Source organism: Chaetodon trifascialis, chromosome 3, assembly GCF_039877785.1.
Source record: "Chaetodon trifascialis isolate fChaTrf1 chromosome 3, fChaTrf1.hap1, whole genome shotgun sequence".
Lineage (NCBI taxonomy): Eukaryota > Metazoa > Chordata > Actinopteri > Chaetodontiformes > Chaetodontidae > Chaetodon > Chaetodon trifascialis.
Genome location: NC_092058.1, coordinates 15,888,004 through 15,906,713, shown reverse-complemented (window position 1 = coordinate 15,906,713; position 18,710 = coordinate 15,888,004). Strand labels below are relative to the sequence as shown.

At 41.9% G+C, this 18,710-nt stretch overlaps 2 protein-coding genes across 3 annotated transcripts; both read left to right on the top strand.

The window, feature by feature from the left end:
• The first annotated feature begins 1,204 nt into the window (after window positions 1-1,204).
• thumpd3 (THUMP domain containing 3) lies at window positions 1,205-9,877 on the top strand. 2 transcript variants are annotated; one of them, XM_070959654.1, is made up of 10 exons: window positions 1,205-1,323; window positions 1,673-1,998; window positions 2,202-2,279; window positions 2,366-2,794; window positions 3,673-3,803; window positions 5,123-5,192; window positions 5,384-5,499; window positions 5,608-5,712; window positions 5,873-5,996; window positions 9,330-9,877. In XM_070959654.1, exons 2-10 carry the CDS (start codon window positions 1,756-1,758, stop codon window positions 9,519-9,521), a joined length of 1,488 nt encoding a protein of 495 aa, XP_070815755.1. In that variant the 5' UTR covers window positions 1,205-1,323; window positions 1,673-1,755; the 3' UTR covers window positions 9,522-9,877. The 2 variants fall into 2 exon arrangements, with proteins under 2 accessions (XP_070815755.1, XP_070815756.1); XM_070959655.1 differs by lacking the exon at window positions 1,205-1,323 and adding an exon at window positions 1,326-1,382.
• A 717-nt stretch (window positions 9,878-10,594) lies between these two features.
• On the top strand, window positions 10,595-17,663 carry LOC139328717 (prostacyclin synthase-like). Its single transcript, XM_070958680.1, has 10 exons — window positions 10,595-10,689; window positions 11,212-11,335; window positions 12,149-12,324; window positions 12,942-13,085; window positions 13,549-13,676; window positions 14,360-14,541; window positions 16,161-16,296; window positions 16,460-16,641; window positions 17,069-17,220; window positions 17,349-17,663. The coding sequence occupies exons 1-10, from the start codon at window positions 10,622-10,624 to the stop codon at window positions 17,497-17,499; spliced, it is 1,443 nt and encodes a 480-aa protein (XP_070814781.1). The 5' UTR covers window positions 10,595-10,621; the 3' UTR covers window positions 17,500-17,663.
• The last annotated feature ends 1,047 nt before the right edge of the window (window positions 17,664-18,710 follow it).

The window sequence follows — 18,710 nt, the reverse complement described above, 5'->3', positions numbered from 1 at the left end:
AATTAATCATAAAGGATAAATCAGGAGAAGAGATTATGGGCCAAAATCTAGTTTGTCACTGTGAGGAACTGTGATATGTGTTTCATTGAAATGAATGTTCATCTGATCTATCACACCACTGGTAAATGCATACTTAATCACAAATATCAGGAAAGCTTTGTAAACCAAATGTGCATACAATGAATTACAACCACTGCTCAAAAACCCATAATTACAGACAGAAATGTAAGGAAAAAGATGATTTTATCCTGGGGGGGACAGGTGTTTGACAGATCCCGCACACTAGCTCTCTTTTCATGCACTGCCTATCTAATTCTGCATCTGTTTCTGCTGTTCAACCACTTGAAGTGGTTTTGATTTGTGTTCTTCCACTCAAAAAAAGTGATATTATGGCGCCCTCTGCCGATCATTTGTAGGAAGGCGTACCCGGAAGTAATAGGTAGTGATGATGAAAGAAAGCCTAAAATAAGTGCACATGGCGCCAATTACATTTCCTGTTCTGGCTTCTGGATTTCAAAATAAACCCAAAGTCTTTAAGATTTGAAATCGTTTTAATAATGTAAAGTTAATGTAAACATCATGCCCACTATGTGAAGATCATATACGCAATGACCTTAGAAACAAACGAACAAAATAGAATGCATTCCTCTCTTAATTATAACTATAATTTCTTTATTTGGTTTGTAGTGTAGTTTTTTATTATTATTAATTTGAAACAGTTTAACATATTTTATGAAGTTCATGTGCTTCCATTCTTGATTATTACAGTTTTTTTTTTTTTAGTTGTATCTGCATGCTTGTATACACTTACTGTGAGTCCCTTTGGATAAAAGCATCAGCTACATAAATGCAACATAATTTTTACACTGAGCGATTTTAATGAATACAAATCTGAACTTTACTGTACATAATTCTCTGGAATAATTCACAGATGTTTAAAATACGAAATAATGTGTTTATGTCTGTGAATGTAAGTATTTTGACATGTAGATGCATAAAACCTTATGTATAAGTTAAGTATAAGTACATAACAGTAGGAATAATTGGACAGTGGATAATAATTAAGCGGACACAGAACGCTTCATGCAGTGTATGGTTGGTTTTATAGGAGTATTTTGACGTTATATTTTGACTGTTGTACAAATGTCTTCTGTCAGTGTCCGTGGAGATTATGCTTTTATTCTGAAGGGTTTAGGCTGGAAGTATTGCTGTTGAGCGGAAACAACATGTCGCCTCGTGTTTGACAGGTTGAACAGACTACAGTTAGCAACTTTAATACAACAGACCCTTTCACGGCTACTGTCAGTTTCTACAGTTCAACCGGTGGGCTCCTTGCTTAAACACAGATCAGAATTTACCAACAGTTTAATAACGTGTCTAACGTAACCTTGTTTTTTATTCGTAACAACTTTTTAGCTCCTTAAAGCTAACGATAGCCGGCTAAGTCAACCAGTAATGTTAATTTACTTGTCCACTAATAACGTTACAGGTGTAATTATGGTGTTCAAATAAACAGATACTAACATGCTAACTTATGGCTACATGATAGCACCAAATAGTTCTGGGAAATACGCTGTTTCCTTGAAGTTAATCTTTATGTCTAAATATGACAATGAATGCAGCCTTGTTAGTTTCAATGTCTCTCCCTCTTTCTCTCTCTCCCCCTCCCCAGATGTTACACCTGAGCCACTCAGCTTGGCACCAGTTGTGACACATATCATCCACATACACCTCTGTGTCTAGTACACAGACAGCATGTCCTCCATTGAAGATGGGGCTGCAGAGCAGGACCCTAACACAGGACCATCCAGCTCTTCCTCTACTGAGACTGATGCCACCTCTGGGGACATCATCACCGTCACCATCGGAGCAACCGTGCCCACAGGGTTCGAGCACACTGCCGCAGAAGAGGTCAAGGAGAAGATTGGGGCTGACGCACGCATCAGCAAAGATCGTGGTCGCATATACTTTCCAGTAACCACTGACAAGCTTTTCCAGGTGTGGAACGCTTACGTCCATGTCTTTGTCTTCCAAGGTGTTACTCACTGCATAGAGACGGTTGCTTTGATGGTCTGTCGTAATAACTGTTTATATGGAGGTGGTGATATGTTGAAACCCCCATTTTAATTTATGCTAAGTGCAAAAAAGAAGTGTAAAGTTTGTCTTTGTCTTTGGTCTATGCATTGACTTCCCCACTGTAGGTCCATCTTCTGAGGTCTGTGGACAACCTGTTTGTTGTGGTTGAGGAATATGATCATTACCAGTTCAAAGAATCAAAGGTAATTTACAGCCAAGTGCATTCTGTTACATGTGATGTTCAGTGCATCATGATCAGGGTCATCATAAACACTGTGTTTTTGGACAGGAGGAGACATTGATGGAGCTGCAGCAGCTTGCTTCCAAACTGCCCTGGACTAATGCGTTAGAGGTTTGGAAACTAAATCGCAGCTTAAAAAAGAAGAAAGGCTACAGGAAAGGAGGAAATGGCACCAAATCCAAGCCTGATAGTGAAGCCACTGATGCAACGGTGGCTGACGCAGAGCAGCAAGAGCTACCTCAAGCAGCCTCTGCAGCTGAAAGCCAGACGAAGGCAGAGAGCGTGCCCGACGTGGAGTCCAGCACGCTGGACTCAGGGGAGGTAGCACCCGAGGCCAAACTCATCAAGTTTCGTGTGACGTGCAACAGGGCTGGTGACAAACACAGCTTCTCCTCTAACGAGGCAGCCAGAGACTTTGGTGGAGCCGTGCAAGAATTCTTCCAGTGGAAAGCAGACATGACAAAGTTTGACGTAGAGGTAGGCGTACTTGTTCAGACTGGACTGACGTGGAGTGAATACCATCACACAAGCCAAAAAAAACTGGCTTCAGATAAACTGACGAGGCAAGGCGTAACTTAATGTTTAGTTTAATGAGTGACAATAGAAAGAATAACAGCTCGGTTAATTAAGATTTTCCGTGTTGATAAGCTGTTCACATGGGACAAGTTAGAATGTGTATCAAGTGATGGAGGCGATGTGTGTTTCTGAGGTTAAGACGAAAGGCCTTCACACAGTGATGACAATCTGTGCACAAATCCCTTGAAGTATTTTACTGGTCAGTGCAGTTGCAGCAGGTTTGTGTACTGCTCCTTACTCCTAAAACTGTAGTTTGTCCACAGACTGATTCAGTTTTAGTGCCTGCTCCTGGTTAACTGACATTTAGAAGCACATGTGGACACATGTTGAAGTACATAGTAAACTGACATGATGTGTTTGCTTTCTGTTTGCACATTTCAGTTCGCTAAAGATAATACACGAATATTAGGCTTGCAACTAACTATTATCTCCATTATTGAATAATCTGCTGATCAGTTTCTCAATTAATCAGTGGCTAATTCCTGAAACGTCATAAAAGTAGTGAATAATGGCAAACACAACTTTTCAGAGCCCAGGCTGATGTTATCAAACTAGCAACAGTCCACAGCTAAAAAGATGTTCTGTTTACTATCATGTATGACAGACAAAAACGCAGCAAATCCCCACGTTTCACAAGCTAGAGCCAGTTAATGTTTGGCGTTGTTGCTTGAAAAAATACTGAAACAATTAATCCAAATCAAAAAGGCTGGCAATAAATGTCTTGCACGGTTCATTGATAATTGATTTCTATATGTACTTCTGTATGTTCTGTACTGTAGGTGTTACTAAACATACACAATGAAGAGGTGGTGATCGGCATCGCCCTCACCGAAGAGAGTCTTCACCGGAGAAACATCAGTCACTTTGGACCCACCACTCTGCGGTCCACCTTGTGCTATGGCATGCTCAGGTAACTCGAGAACACATTTTTCACCTGGTGCACCATGTGATCCTGATAACATCTTCCAAACAGTGGTTCAGACAGCGAGTTAAGCTACTGTTTGTTCTAAAGCAACAATGGCAGCTACTAAATAGGTTAGCATAGATTTAGGCTTTTCTCGGTGGAAAAGATGTTTTTGATCTTCTATCCACTGGCATTGGCAAGGTCTCATGTGGTTTGTTGATCTGATTGGTTGAAGTTAGCCCATTATAGACAATGGTGCCAGCCCTTTCCAAGGCTGACTTCCCAGATGGCTCTGTGTACTAAACCAGCTGGCATGTCAGGTTAGAACAGTCCCTCATCTGAAAACACACGTGACTGTGTAGACAGTGAGGTAGGCGTGCAGGCCCTGAATGAATACAGGCACATATAATACAATACCATCACACTAGCCAAGAAAAACTGTTCCTGTTGAAATATATCTGCAAGTCACGCCTCAGTGTTTATTTTTAGCCGTAACAAAATGGACAAATAGCAGCTCTGCTGAGTAATATTTTCCATGAAGACGAACACATGAATTGACAGAATGCGGCCATCTTAAATGCAGTTTTTGATGTTTCTGTTTTAAAACACCAGCTTCTCTAAATGATTTTGGATGCCTCTTACTTACTGATCTGTCTTGTCAAGAATGTTCTCCTGGTATTTTTCTGATGATTAGTGTTAACTGACTGACTGAGGACAAGGTTTGCTCACGGATGAAATTCAGTTTTTGTTATTTGTTGATCTAATATTTGGAGTTGCAGCAGGACCGCAACTGAGACTTGTGGTGCATTCAAGTCCACAATGCGAGTAGAAATAGCATTGAGGTTGAATTGGACACGGTAGTGGGCAGAGGTTATTGACCAATTTCAAAGCACGCAGTAATTTCAGGCATCACTGAGGGAGGATAATGGCTTATGGTTTCCACAGCAGAGGCAGTTAGCCTGGTCGTTACTTTAACTGTCAGCACCATGCAAGTACAGCACTATCTGTCCCGAGTAGAAAACGGCATGCCAGTTGTAGTGAAATACGAAGCCCTATTATCAGGTCATGCGCAGTTAGATTTTCCAAAGGTAAATTGATGTTTATTTTATTGTTAATTTACAGGTTTATTCTTTGTTTGACTCAAAATAAGCTTTTATGATTGCATGGTTCATGTGTTTCAAAGTCAGTTATTAGAAATGATCAAAATAATCAAATGAATAGAAAATAAGAAAAATAGCCAAATGAAATAAATTGAAAATGCATCATATTAAAACCTGTAATGTTGCATCTTGGTGTTCTATTCATACTCTGTTGTCTGTTGATAGGCTGTGTAAACCTCAGGCATCAGATATTATACTTGATCCAATGTGCGGGACTGGAGCTATACCGTTGGAGGTGAGACTGATTTCTGTGCCTGGACACTGCACCACTCAGGGGTGGAGGAAAAAATCAGTTCTTGAAAGATTGTATTAATGCAGAAAAGTTAATTCCAATTCTCAATGTTATGATGGTCTGTAACAGTTTTTTAAGACCAAGCTCAGAATTATTCAGTAGAAGACTCATTGTGTCGTGTGTTTCTCCTCCAGGGGGCCATTGAATTTAACAGTTCATTCTACATCGCCGGTGACAACTATGACATGGCAGTTAATCGCACGGTCAATAATATTTGTCACATCCAGAAAAGGAGGGCGGACAAGGGCAGGTGAGAGGGCAGGCAGCTCAGCGTCTCAGAGCAGGAAGTTCTTATGTGCTGTTTTATGTAGTTGATTGTCACCATGACTTCATATCCTTCTTGGATCCTTTCAAACAGTGCATCTGGATTGCCCATTGACACGGTGCGTTGGGATCTGTGCAATTTACCCATAAGGACCAGCTCTGTTGACATAATCATCACTGACATGCCCTTTGGGAAGAGGTACCTTAACAATAGTGCCGTACAGCACAGTACATGGCTGAATGAATCGTATGTAGAAATTATGCTGAGCAAGTTGACGTTTTGAATCCTGAAACAGCGTCTTTATCTTTCATTCAACACTCAGCCCCGTGGTAAAATCTTTCCTTTTGTTTTCTTGAAGGATGGGCTCTAGGAAGAAGAACTGGGACCTTTACCCCTCCTGTCTGAGAGAAATGGCCCGTGTGTGCAGACCAGGCTCAGGAAAGGCTGTCTTGTTGACACAGGACAAGAAATGCTTCTCTAAGGTAACAGTGATGCCGCGCCGATGAAGAGGAACTTCCGATATTATAGACTCTTTTCAAGGAAATTAGCTACCATTACATGAGAACTTTCAAATAAGTCACAGTGCAAGTCCTTTCCTGTCACCCTCTTTCCTAATAATGATTCACACTAGCCGTTGTTCGCTTAATCCAAATGTTAATCCGGATGTACACTTAGCACCATATGCTTACGACAGACTGCCGGTTAGAGCTACAACAACTGCCTTCCTCTGTGCCGTATTATTCAGGAAGCAGCACCTAACTCACACCCTTAAACAAGTAGGAGAGTAACCAATGATCCTTAAAGATGTGAAAAACAAGATGTGTATGTGGGTGCATCAACAAACACGGTGACAACACACTTAATGTTGTCACTAGCTGCCTTTCGAACAACATTTGACAACAACTCTTTTGAGCCCTCAGACAGTTTCAGCAACATGCACCTGTTTTTACAGTATAGCACCTGACACTCATGATAGGTGCTGCTTTTACAGTAATAAGTGACAAATAAAGTTAGGAGAGATGCAGCCTTTTATGTACACTAATTTAATAATAATAGCTGTTGTGCTACAAAACTTGTATTCATTTACACTGGGGTGGGAACCAGTGTACCTGCTCAGCAAATGTATGTATCATTAACTGCTGATGGGTGCAGCTGCAGTAGACTCATGTTCCTGTTACTGTAGGACAATACACAGCCTAAGTACCACGTTCCCACCCCACCCTTTTATAATCAATGGTTCTGATCTTTCCACAGCTTGAGATGGAAGTCAAGCTTAAACAAAAAGGTTCACTGTGTGTACAAGTATACAACCTGTTGCCATGGAGGTCTTTCTTAAAATAGTGCCTAGAAGTTGCTCCTGCTCTGGAGTCTCTGGCCCGCAGCGGTCATCTTCTAAGCTCCACCAGCTGACTGACAACAGTCAGTTTTCGCTAATCTGCACATCTGCAGTAACCTTTCTTGCTGTTAACAAGGTGACTTTATTCCCCTTATATTCCCCTTAAAACCAAAGTTGTGTGTGTGTGTGTGTGTGTGTGTGTGTGTGTGTGTGTGTGTGTGTGTGTGTGTGTGTGTGTGTGTGTGTGTGTGTGTGTGTGTGTAAATAAATGAAGGATATTTTATGGCAGATCCAAACTACCACAAGCTAAAGGGAATACAATAGTGTCAGTCAAGGTGTGTGACATGGTTTTCTGTGAGCACAGTAGAAATAAATGGCAGTCTGAGCTCAGTGAGGGAAACAAAAGCCACATTCCTCGGTCATTCCTTGAAGTGCACACGGTCACTGAGAATACCATGAACTCCAAAGCACAACACACACTGACCGGACTGTGTGACGAGCCGTAATGTCACAGGAGGAAAAATGTGTCAAACGAGGGACTGAAGGTGAAAAACAGTTGACGTCACAGCGTGACATTATACTTAAGAAAATGCTGCCTGTGTTTAAAATATCATCAGTGTTGTTGGTTTGTTGTAAGCCAGCAGTTAAGCTTCACCATCAAGAGTTAGTCATTTTGCATGAAGCACTATTGTTGCTGTACTTTTTGTACTTTGCCCTGGTTTGCACTGATCGTTAAACCAATGACCAGAACGATTCTTCACTGATACATGATTTTATCAGACTGTTCCCACAAAGAGTCTCTCATGGTAGCAGTCCTCTCACACCCGTACAAGTTTGTCTCCACCTGATTTAAAATAAAATAATCCCTCACTAATCCCTCAGCGGGGAAATTTGCAGTGTTACAGCCGGAAAGGGAATAGTGCAAGACAAAGAAGCAACAGCAGAGCATGATAAATAAGTGAGCAGACTCAATGGCGCAATTCACATCATTGCACATAGGAAGTATTGATACTGCACAGGTTAATATACTGTACATTGTTATTGCACATGAGTGAACTTGTCAGTTTGTGTGTGTTTGGTCTACTTGGAGGAGTGTTGATTGTAAAGTCTGACAGCAGCAGGAAGGACGGAAATGTGGTATCTCTCCCTCACACACCACAGATGAAGTAGCCGTTAACCTTAGCACCTGTAACTTAGCGGTTAGCCTGAATCTGTTCAAAATAATTCAGATGATGTGTAGTGAGGCCGCTCCACCCGTCAGCAATGTAAGGACACCTCTTCAGGTGGCGCTTTGAGCTAAAGACAGCTGCTGACATGCTGAGGATTAGCACATCTAACCATGTTTAGTATGTTAGCATGCTAACATTTGTTATTAAACACTAAGTACAGCTGAGGCTGATGGAAAAACCAAAGAATTCGGCAAATTTTAATTCTTAACTGATGGTGGCACTGACGGTGGATTCATCCTCTGGGGACCATGAAGGTCTGTAAAAATCATTGGCAATCCAATGATCCAGTCCGATGAACTGATTAGATTTTGGTGGTCAAAGGTCAATGTGACCACACAAAACATTTTCAAGAATTCACAAGCCGATTCAGACAAGAGTTCACACAAACGTCTCAAACGATAACATAAGGAAGTGGTGACCTTTTATATCCGAAAGGTCAGCTTCACTGTGACATCATAACATTCTGCAAAAACATTTTTCCGGCCATTATTCAACACCGTAACTCAGGAACAGAATCAGAGAGGGGTGGCCATGTTTCACATTTGGTCAACACACAGTTGGTGACACTAATCTTGGGCGTCCACCTTCAAACTTTGCTGATTGTTTAGATCTTTCCATATTTGAAGCGTTGTAGTCCACCACAAGCATTGAGCTTCAGGTGATCGTTGTTGCTCCATGTGATGAAGCTCTCAATCAGTCCTCTGGACTCCTCTGGAAAAATAGTCCCAAAGTGAAGACCTCATCTTTCTCACTGGAAGTTATTTGCTGGAGTCATACATGTCAATATGGTGAGAACCTCCATTTGCTAAAAAAAATACACTGAACACCCTTTATTAAGTTAATCCAGAGTCTTCACTGCAGATATTATGTGAGTCTGGACAGACATGGATCAACTGCAGCTTGACAGGCTGAAACGTGATTCTAGTTAAGACTGATGTATCAGTGTACTTCATTCTAACGGTTAATTTCATAAAATACCAGAATGTTTTACAAAAGTGTGCCACTCTCCCCCCCATCCGGTTCAAACAACCTTCAAACAGTGTGCTGCTTTTAAAAGCTGGGGTGCAGAATCGGACCATCCTGAAATAATCCCTCCACAGTTTGAGTGATGCAAGCCTACCTCTGCTCAGCTGCTGCATCAATGAAAAAGACTTTAAACATCTGTAATTACCTAAGCAGAGTTCTTGTTTGACGTAAAATGAACTGTCTCATTTGTTAGTTTTCCCTGACCACATTGATGTCGTCTCCAGGCTATCTCGAGGATGGGAGGACTGTGGAGGAAGCTGCACACTGTTTGGGTCAATGTCGGGGGTTTACATGCTGGAGTCTACCTCCTCAAGCGGACCGGCGCCATGTTTGGCCAAACTCCGGAGGATGTCTATGAATCACGAGGAGCGCTTAACTCACAGGGGGAGGACAAGGAGGACAAGGAGCTCTCCTAGTTCACATCCTGTGTTTAAGTTGTGGATTAACATTCAAGGCCATGTAGGATCAGCATTATTTATATTCTCTTAATTCAGGCTCTCTGGTGAAGTGTGCCAAGCAATTTTTCATTATCTTTTTTTTTTTTTTTTTTTTCATTTGGTTTACTTTGATAAATGCCTAACTGGAAGGAGCTCCTGTCATGTTCAGCAGCAGTTCAGCAGCTCCCTCACTGTTTGACTGACCGCTCATTTGTCCTGTTACTGTTCAGAAATCTGCCGATGGTTGTTTCACTGCACACCTTAAACCCACCCTGTGTCCACCTTACTGGAACTGCTCATTACCGTTTGTTCTGATTAATAAAGAGTCAAACAAAGTGTCAGCTGATGTACATATCCATCCCATAATATTTTATATGCGTCCAATATTAAAACAGACTGTTAATCAGTGACTAATTCACAGCAGAGAGACTAACCTGAGTGGAAAGGGCGGCTGTGCTTCAGACATGTTTTCATGCATACGCAGGAAAATGTTTTGATATGACAAGAAAGTATGAGCGCGTGCTCTCCCTTCCTTTGTTTGATGCGAACCTGCGGGCCAACACCCCGCGACAGGAGCTGCGCTTTTTACATCATTTTGGACGTGCTGTCCTGAGCACACAACAGGTGGGACCCATGAGACGAAGATCAGCTCCTCAGCAATATTGTGTCTGTGTGTGTGTGTGTGTGTGTGTGTGTGTGTGTGACTCAGTGAGTGACGGTAACACACTCCGGTGTGCGTGAACATTGGCAGGGAGGATTACACTTCCCTCTGCCTTTCAGTAAAGTCATGTCTTCAATCATCGAGGGGGTTTTCCCAAAGCGGAAAAATACAGCAGAAAACCATAACAAAAAGAAAAATGATCAGGAAACAAAAAAAGGCATACACTGGAAATTCTCTGGTTAATTTGATGCGGATTTATTTCGGGTATTGATAGTCGGGAGAATTATCCTATTTTTAACTTGTATCTTAAACAGGAGCGCCTGTCAGTCACGTGACGTAAGGAGGGTTCGGCCATAAAAAGCCACGTGCGGACTGAGTTTACTCCATTGATCCTTCGAAGCGTAGAAGTAAACACGAGATGATCTGGACCGTTTTTCTGCTCGTCCAAGCTGTCCTGCTTTATTTTCTTCTCACACACAGATCGAGGTAAGTTACTCTGCGGCTCGTTCGTATTGTTTTACATAGATATTAATATTCTAAGAAAACACTGATTTAACACTGATTTTATTGCAGCATCACTCAATAATAACAATTGTGGTGGTGATAATAATAATAAAGGAGTCGCAACGCGTTTTTATCGCTGTAAGCAAACCCATTTATTTTGTTAGTTTTACTGCGTTGTTCTCTCTGCAGTCTGAGGAATGTTGTTAAACTACTACAGTTAAATTTAGAAATGTCCTTGGAATTTTTCTTCTGTTTTCCTTTCAGGCAATTAGAAATGACACAAAAAAAAATCTGTGATGTAATGATAATTTCTGTGACTAATCCCTGTTATTGTTCTCTTGACCTTTACCTCTACTACCATAATCTTTTAAAAGGTTAAACACAGAAACAGACTGCACTGTGCACACTGATACACGATGGACGACCAAATGTCATGTCAGTAGAATAAAGTGCCAGACAGACAGAAAAAAATCTGTATTTTAAAATTTGTATTTTTGTCTGTAGATCTAAGAGTGATCCCCCTCTGGACAAAGGTGTGATCCCGTGGTTAGGCCATGCACTTGAATTTGGAAAAGATGCTTCCAAGTTCTTGAATCGAATGAAGCTGAAACACGGCGACATTTTCACAGTGAGTAGAAGAAACTTATAGACGATGATACAAGAATCTCACATCTGTGGATACTTAAATGTACATTGCACATTTACGGACTTCTAGTGTAAATGTTCCACTTCAAAGTCTTGCTGAGGAAAGAAGTCCAATTCTTTAGTAGCTGGGAAACTCCATCTGCTGACTGAGGAAGATAATGTGATAACATGGAGTCAAAAGCTGTAGAGCATTGACTAAATGGACCGTAAGGTGAGACTGTTTTGTCAACTGCAGTTTCCAAAGCCAAGAATGAACTTTATTATGCAATGCAGTTTGACAATAGATGATACTGAATGCTTGGCAGTCAGTTCTCATGCTGAACTTCAAGCGATTGCGACAGGAGAAAAGAGAAGTCCTGTTTGTTCAGTATGATGGAGGCTGTGAATTTGAAATCACATTTGTAGAGATTTAAGAATGTGTTCATATTCATGCAACATGAATTTACACCAGGACACGCTGCGATTGGCAGGTATCCTGAAACAAAATACAAAGTTTCCGATTTTTTTAGTGGGACTAAGAAGTCATTTTACAGGAATGCGGTCCTGTGTTTTACAGAAGATCGAACGAAAACTGGACTTCAGTAGAAATCTAATGAACCGAGGTGAATTTGATTTGTTTTAAAACTGCAAAATAGTTCAGATGCAAGTTTTGTGAAGATATTTTGCACAGTTAATACTCGTTACTGCGTTGACTGCATTTTATGAAACAGTCTATCAGATGAATGCATGCAAAAATACTGTACTGCATTGTACCTGTGTATCTCACACATTTTCACTTGTCCCTGATGCTGTCCAGGTGCGTGCTGCTGGCCGTTATGTGACGGTGCTGCTGGATCCACACTCATACGACACAGTCATCAATGACTCGGACTCCCTGGACTTCACTCGCTATGCGCAGGTGCTCATGGAGAGGATCTTCAACCTGCGGCTGCCGCACCACCAGCCAGCGAAAGCAAAAGCAATGATGAAAAAGTACGGACTTAATTACCTTCTATCTATCTACCTTCTGTTTCATTTTCATTTCATGTGAATGTAGAAGTGAAATTTGTTTATGGAAATCCATCGAGTCTCATGAACATCGTCTCATCGCGGATATTTCTGCAGAACACTCTTCCTGTTTTTGGAAATCTATTTTTAAGGCTTCTTGTTTTGTTATTGCTCCATTGTCATTTGCACAGTTTTTGTTTGTTGTGTAGAAGTGAAAGAAAACATACCTGCTGTCCTGAGATTGTAGGCTCACAGGCAAACATCCAAGAAAGGAGGGGAACCACTCGATGCAATCTTTAAGAGACAATGGTCTGAAGGATCAATGTTTGTGCATGCTGCCTTCTTCTAGTTGCATCTGATTTATAGGAGCATGCAGCTTTACCTTCTCAAATTTGTTGAATATAAAACCTCAGTTATATTACCTCAGGGAAAATAGGGAGGGCCACTAAGTCAACAGATGACTTTAATAATGTGTGTCACTGAGTAATTGCACTGTTTTCACAACACCAGCACTGAGTGTGACATGATTTACAGGAGTCCATTCAATGGCACAGCAGTTAACCTTTTCCTCCCTTGTCTGCCGTAACCTTTTGTGCCTGCAGACACTTCATGGGAATGAATTTGAACGCCCTTAACAGCACCACGAGCCGACACCTGCAGGCCCTGCTGAAAGCTGAGATGCCTCAGAACCAGAAAGACTGGAAAGAAGAGGGACTTTTCAACCTTTCTTACAGTTTACTCTTCAAGTAAGAAAGCCTCCCCCCCCACCCCCCACCCCCCCACACACACACGCACGCTCTTCACTACTTCAGAAGAAGCATGCATTCTGCTTAAAAGCCTTCAGTTAAACAGTTTACCCTGGAGGCAGTCCTGTGGTTTTCTTCTTGTAAACACAGCACAAAAAATGTATGATGGCTGCGCTCTTTCACACAAATGTTGGAAGTCACATTTCCAGTTTGAACGTATGTGGCAGAGCGGATGTGAGCTGTAGCTGTCTTTCATGACATAAATCATCAGACCTTGTCCAGAAGCTGTTTGGAATGTGAAAAAGTACATAATGTTTACTGCGACGAGGTGACATGGTTCATGTGTGGCCCGGTGGAAAAACTCCAAGGGTCACTCAAAGGCTTGTTATCGTTCCATCTGCAGATTTATTGACTAAAAAAGTCCCGCGCATTCCCACACGTTCTATTTTTCCTTTCTCTGCAGGGTGGGCTACCTGACGCTGTTTGGCGGAGAGCAGAACAACAACAGAACTGATCCTTCAAGCGTCTATGAGGAGTACAAGAAGTTTGACGATCTCCTGACCAAAATGGCAAGAGGCACCCTAAAGCCAGGTAATGACACCAGCTTCAGTTTCTTTTCAGAGATCTTATCCTGCACTACCTCTCTGGTTTCAGAGATCCTGAAATCACCGCGATAAGACGAGTGATTTACAGCAGTTTCGATGTATATCAGCTGTGCATCTCTGACATCACTAGCCATGAGTCATGCGAAGGTGTCTTCGCTGTTTACATTGTCACTGTGTCTCAGCTAATGTGCTTTGACATCATCGATGCGTGTTCCTTCAGATTTGTTTTGGGGTTGCCATGGCGACTTCCACTTACTCAGTTGCTTACATAGCGTCTAGGAGCCTTCTCCAGTTGACGTTCACGATTCACACTTCATCATCACAGTCTTCTGCAGACTATGATCTCACTAGCACAGGTAGCTGACTTCACTGTCACTAGATAAAGTCTACCTTATTTCCCCAGGGCTTGTCTTTCTTTGTGCACTGTATCATTGTTTATAATTGCTCTTATTCCACCTTTCCACACAGGGAAGTCGGCCAATTGTAATATTATTGTGCACCTCTGCCAATTGTGCCTGTCATACCTGAATAAATGTTCCTCTCCCACCTCTCGTGCACAATAATATTTGTATCTGGCATTTAATTCAGTTCACATTCAGATTGAGGTCAGCTGTTTACATTTTGTCTGTGACTCACTCGCTCCCTTCCTTTGTGATGTTTATCTGACAGAGGAGAGGAGGACAGCCCAGAGTGTTCGGCAGAGACTGTGGGAGCTTTTGGCTTCGGCCGGTCTGACTGAGGACTCGGGGTCGAGCCCTTGGCTTCACGGCTACAGGCAGCTGCTGCAGGAGGAGGGGGTCGACGAGGAGACGCAGAGGAAGGCTGTGCTGATGCAACTCTGGGCCTCACAGGTGAGTCAGATGTCAGGAGCGGAGAGGCATTCTGTGAGCGTAAGACAAGAATGTCAGTTGCTGATCATCTCCAAAGATTAGGCAAGTTGCCTGTTCTGTCAGATGAACTTGATCCCACTGAGTCTCTGTGAGGTGGTTTCAGTCCCACGCCCCTCCAAGTAGACTTGAAGTCAAAGGGACCCGAGATAGAGATGTAGAAGTGTGGTATCAGCAGCAGCAGCAGCAGCAGCAGCAGCAGCAGCAGCAGCAGTACTCCTCTTTGGCACATGAGTGTGCTGTTCACCTCTGCTGTCTCAGCAGCTACTCTGTCTGAGATTGGGAGAGCCATGAAAGGGCTTCAGGAATATAAAATAGAGGATTGTAGTTGACCACTGGCTACATTTGAATAATAATAATGATAATAGTAATAAACTTTATTTGTATTGCACTCTTCATACAAGAAATGCAGCTCAAAATTCTTTACATCAAAGAGGTCTGATTGACTGTTTGTTGCACCAAAATAAAAGAAATTGCTACTTCATTGATAGTATTCCCTGTGACAACCACACACAGTTGAAACAATCTTTGTTTGAAAACACTGAAAGTAGGTGAGTGGTTGTACTGGTTTTGGTCTTGAATGGGATTTGACCTGGTCTTGGTTACTTAATCACATATTACTTGACTTGGTATTGACTCATACACTCTTGCCTACAGTCCTGCTGAGGGGTTTATTGCATCAAATGCGTTAATCAGATATTTACTTCAGCATTTGCATTACGCTACAGGCTGCTTACTCATCTTTTTTTTTTCTTTTTTTTTTGCACTTGTCACTGTGGTGTATTTCCATTCGATTTCAAGTTTTGAGTCATAACTTTGTCAGTTGTGTCTGAGTCACATTTTAGTGTGAGAAATGGACTTATTTTCATTATGTACGTGCAGATTATTAGTTAATGCCAAACAGTATTGTAATCACAGTCAATACCAGTATTTTCCAATATTTCTCTATCTAAGAAAGGTTTCCCCCTCTCATGTCTGTGATACACACAGTTTGGATAATGTCATCTAAGCCTAACCCTATCAGCAGTGTTTATGTGTTGTCAAGTAAGCATTAATTACACTTTATTGTTTATTTACGATGACTTCAGAGGCCATTTTTTGGTCATTTATTCACAATGTTATGTTTCAGCGGTGCTCACTATTTTATGTGTGTGCTCCTGGCAGACAACATTACAGTTTGCCGTTAAACTAAATAGCTTCAATGTCCTGCCCTTGGATGCAGGCAGATGGCAGGGGACCTCAGGTTTCCAATGGCTTTCCTTTTTAAGTAAACCATTACCGTGGCGCGCTTTGCCAGTAGTGACACAATCCAGAGCATGGCTCCTGTCATCCCAGACACATGAAAGGAAGCCGTTCTTTTTTAATCTCGGCGTGAGGCTTTTTTATTTAATTGACCTTTACTTTAATTGAAATGTGTGCTTTGTGTGACTCTAATGCCAAATAAACATAAGTAGTATGGGTGTCATGTGATGTTCGCTATTGCCTCATAACCATCTGTGTCAGCTCTGTGCAACACCAGAGACAGCCTTAGAGAGAGAGACAGCCTTATCATTGTCATCATGTGAGTTTTGTTTTTTTTCCAGGGTAATGTCGGTCCTGCTGCATTTTGGTTGCTGGGCTACTTGTTGACAAATCCTGAGGCTCTGACAGCGGTGAAGAGGGAGATGGAAACCTCAGAGACCTCTCTGCTAGACAGACCTGTGAACACCCCAGTGTTTGGTGAGTGCTTGATTCCAGCTTGTGTAAACAGGAAGATATTTATCAGTTTTTCCAGAGTGCAACATATACTGTAGAATTAAATCTGGAATAATAGACATTATCACTGTATATATGCTGTCGCTCTTTTGCTCTTCTTTCAACATTTCTTTCTGCCCCTTCGCAGACAGTGCCTTGGAAGAGACACTGAGACTCACCGCTGCCCCCTTCATCACCAGAGAGGTAGTGCAGGATAAGATCCTCCACATGGCTGATGGCCAAGAGTACCTGCTAAGGAAAGGAGACAGGGTGTGTTTGTTCCCCTTCAACAGCCCTCAGATGGACCCAGAGATTTATCAAGAGCCACAGGTTTGTTGTTCCATCTTTTTAAAGCAACTGTCTTGCTGTATCGAACCTCTTCGCTCTATCAAAACGTGCCTGTGCTGCCAACAGGAACAGTAGTAATTGTCCTGGGGAGGAGTTGGAGGCAGACTTAAGTGTAATTAGTGTAGTTGTTTATGTAAGGTGGAATCAACGCCTACACAAAGCTGACCCTGTACTACCCAGTGAGAGGTCAAACCCAGAGCTGTGGACCATTGAGGGATTAGCTTAGCACGGGAACAGAAACACAGCGTGGGAAGGACACGGCAGTTAGGCTGCATTAGAATAACTCTGTCCAGCATAAATTAGACTAACAGACGTTAAACTGTATCATCAAGCTCACTTTGAGAAATAGATCTGTCCTTTCTAATTACTAGCATCTAATGTCTGCTCTTAAAAAAAAATTCTTCTCCAGAAATACAAGTACGATCGCTTCCTGAATGAAGATGGATTTGTGAAGAGGGATTTTTATAAAGGAGGGAGGCGGCTGAAATATTACACCATGCCATGGGGCGCAGGGACCAATGGCTGTGTGGGAAAGCAGTTTGCCATCAATACCATCAGACAGTGAGTGTCCCAGAATCACCCCACCATCAAACTTTACCATTGGTTCAGACCTGAAAACAGTTGTTTGTTACCTCTAAGCTCTGCTTGAATGTTCTAATGCCATGTTTTTATGTGTGTTTGCTCTGCAGGTTTGTTTACACGGTGTTGACTAACTATGATTTGGAGTTGTGTGACCCAAATGCTCAGATGCCAGAGGTAAATGCCAGTCGTTATGGATTTGGAATGCTACAACCAGAGGGGGACTTGCTTGTCCGACATAGACCCAGGAATACACTCTAGATGAGCAAAACACATTGTTTAGCACATTTCAACACATGCATAGTGTTTATAGTGTCAATATGCCCTTTGTACTTTTGTATTTTATATTTATGGTGTATATTTATGTCATACAGTATAGAATTATTTTATTATTTATCAATAAATGTAAATAATGCTTTGTGTATTATCCTGTGTTGTCAAATTTCTTTGAGTTTTTGTGTAAAATGATTCAATGGTTCAAATTAATTACAGTCACATAAGTTCCTGCACATTATTACTTTGAGTAAAAGTAAAATCATATGTTTCATTTTGACGAGTGTTCACAATGTGTCACTTTAAGGAGCTGTTAGTTAAGCTTTGGAGCATTTGCTTCTGTATGTTAGATCGAGAGCACGAGCATAATGAGGGGACTGTCTGTACCGTAAACAGAGCCGGCCACACATCTGTCACACTAACACATCCCTGCTGTTTGCAGAGTGAAGCTGAGTGGAAAGTTTGGATTTACATGTCGTTTGGAAAGTGACTGATCACTTGCTAGCAGGTGCAGATCCACCGTAGACCACAGATTAGTGCAGGTTTGTGAGGGAACAACAGAACGTGCTCTTACTTCTACTCACATGTTGGCACACCTGTCAGTTCACATCATGTTTAAGCCATGATGCTTTGATAAGACGATGCATACAAAGTTAGGGCACCGTCATGGACAAAATTAGCCCTCAGCTCCAATAAATTTGGCTTCAGTTTAATTGTGTCCTAAGTGCTCGAGTCCCTTTGCGTGTGGATTACTGAGTGACATTTCCAGTGATTTATACTGTTTCACATACTTATATCAGACATGTTTCACCATTTTTCAGCTGAGTAAGCATTCACAGGCTACCATCCAGGGAAAGGACCCCTAAAATATTCCTATGAGGCCTTACATTATGCTTAACAGTACACTGAATCTGTGGTAGTTTTTTTGTTTGTTTGTCTTATTTTTTCGTCTCCTATCCCATAGAGATATATGCTCTATGAAGTGGTCTTCCTTTAAATTTGATACTTTATCTTCATAGTTGCAGTAAATTCCTATAACCTCCTTTGCTGGCCTGTAAGGCTGCCACACAAAGCCAGACTCAGTGTAGATGCACTTCGCTGGCTCTGTGAGGGTTAAACTCGCACAGGCTGCAGCCGCTGGAGGAGCCTGAGTGAAATCAGCCCCTGCAGGATCTCTATCACAGCCACAGACGCGCACT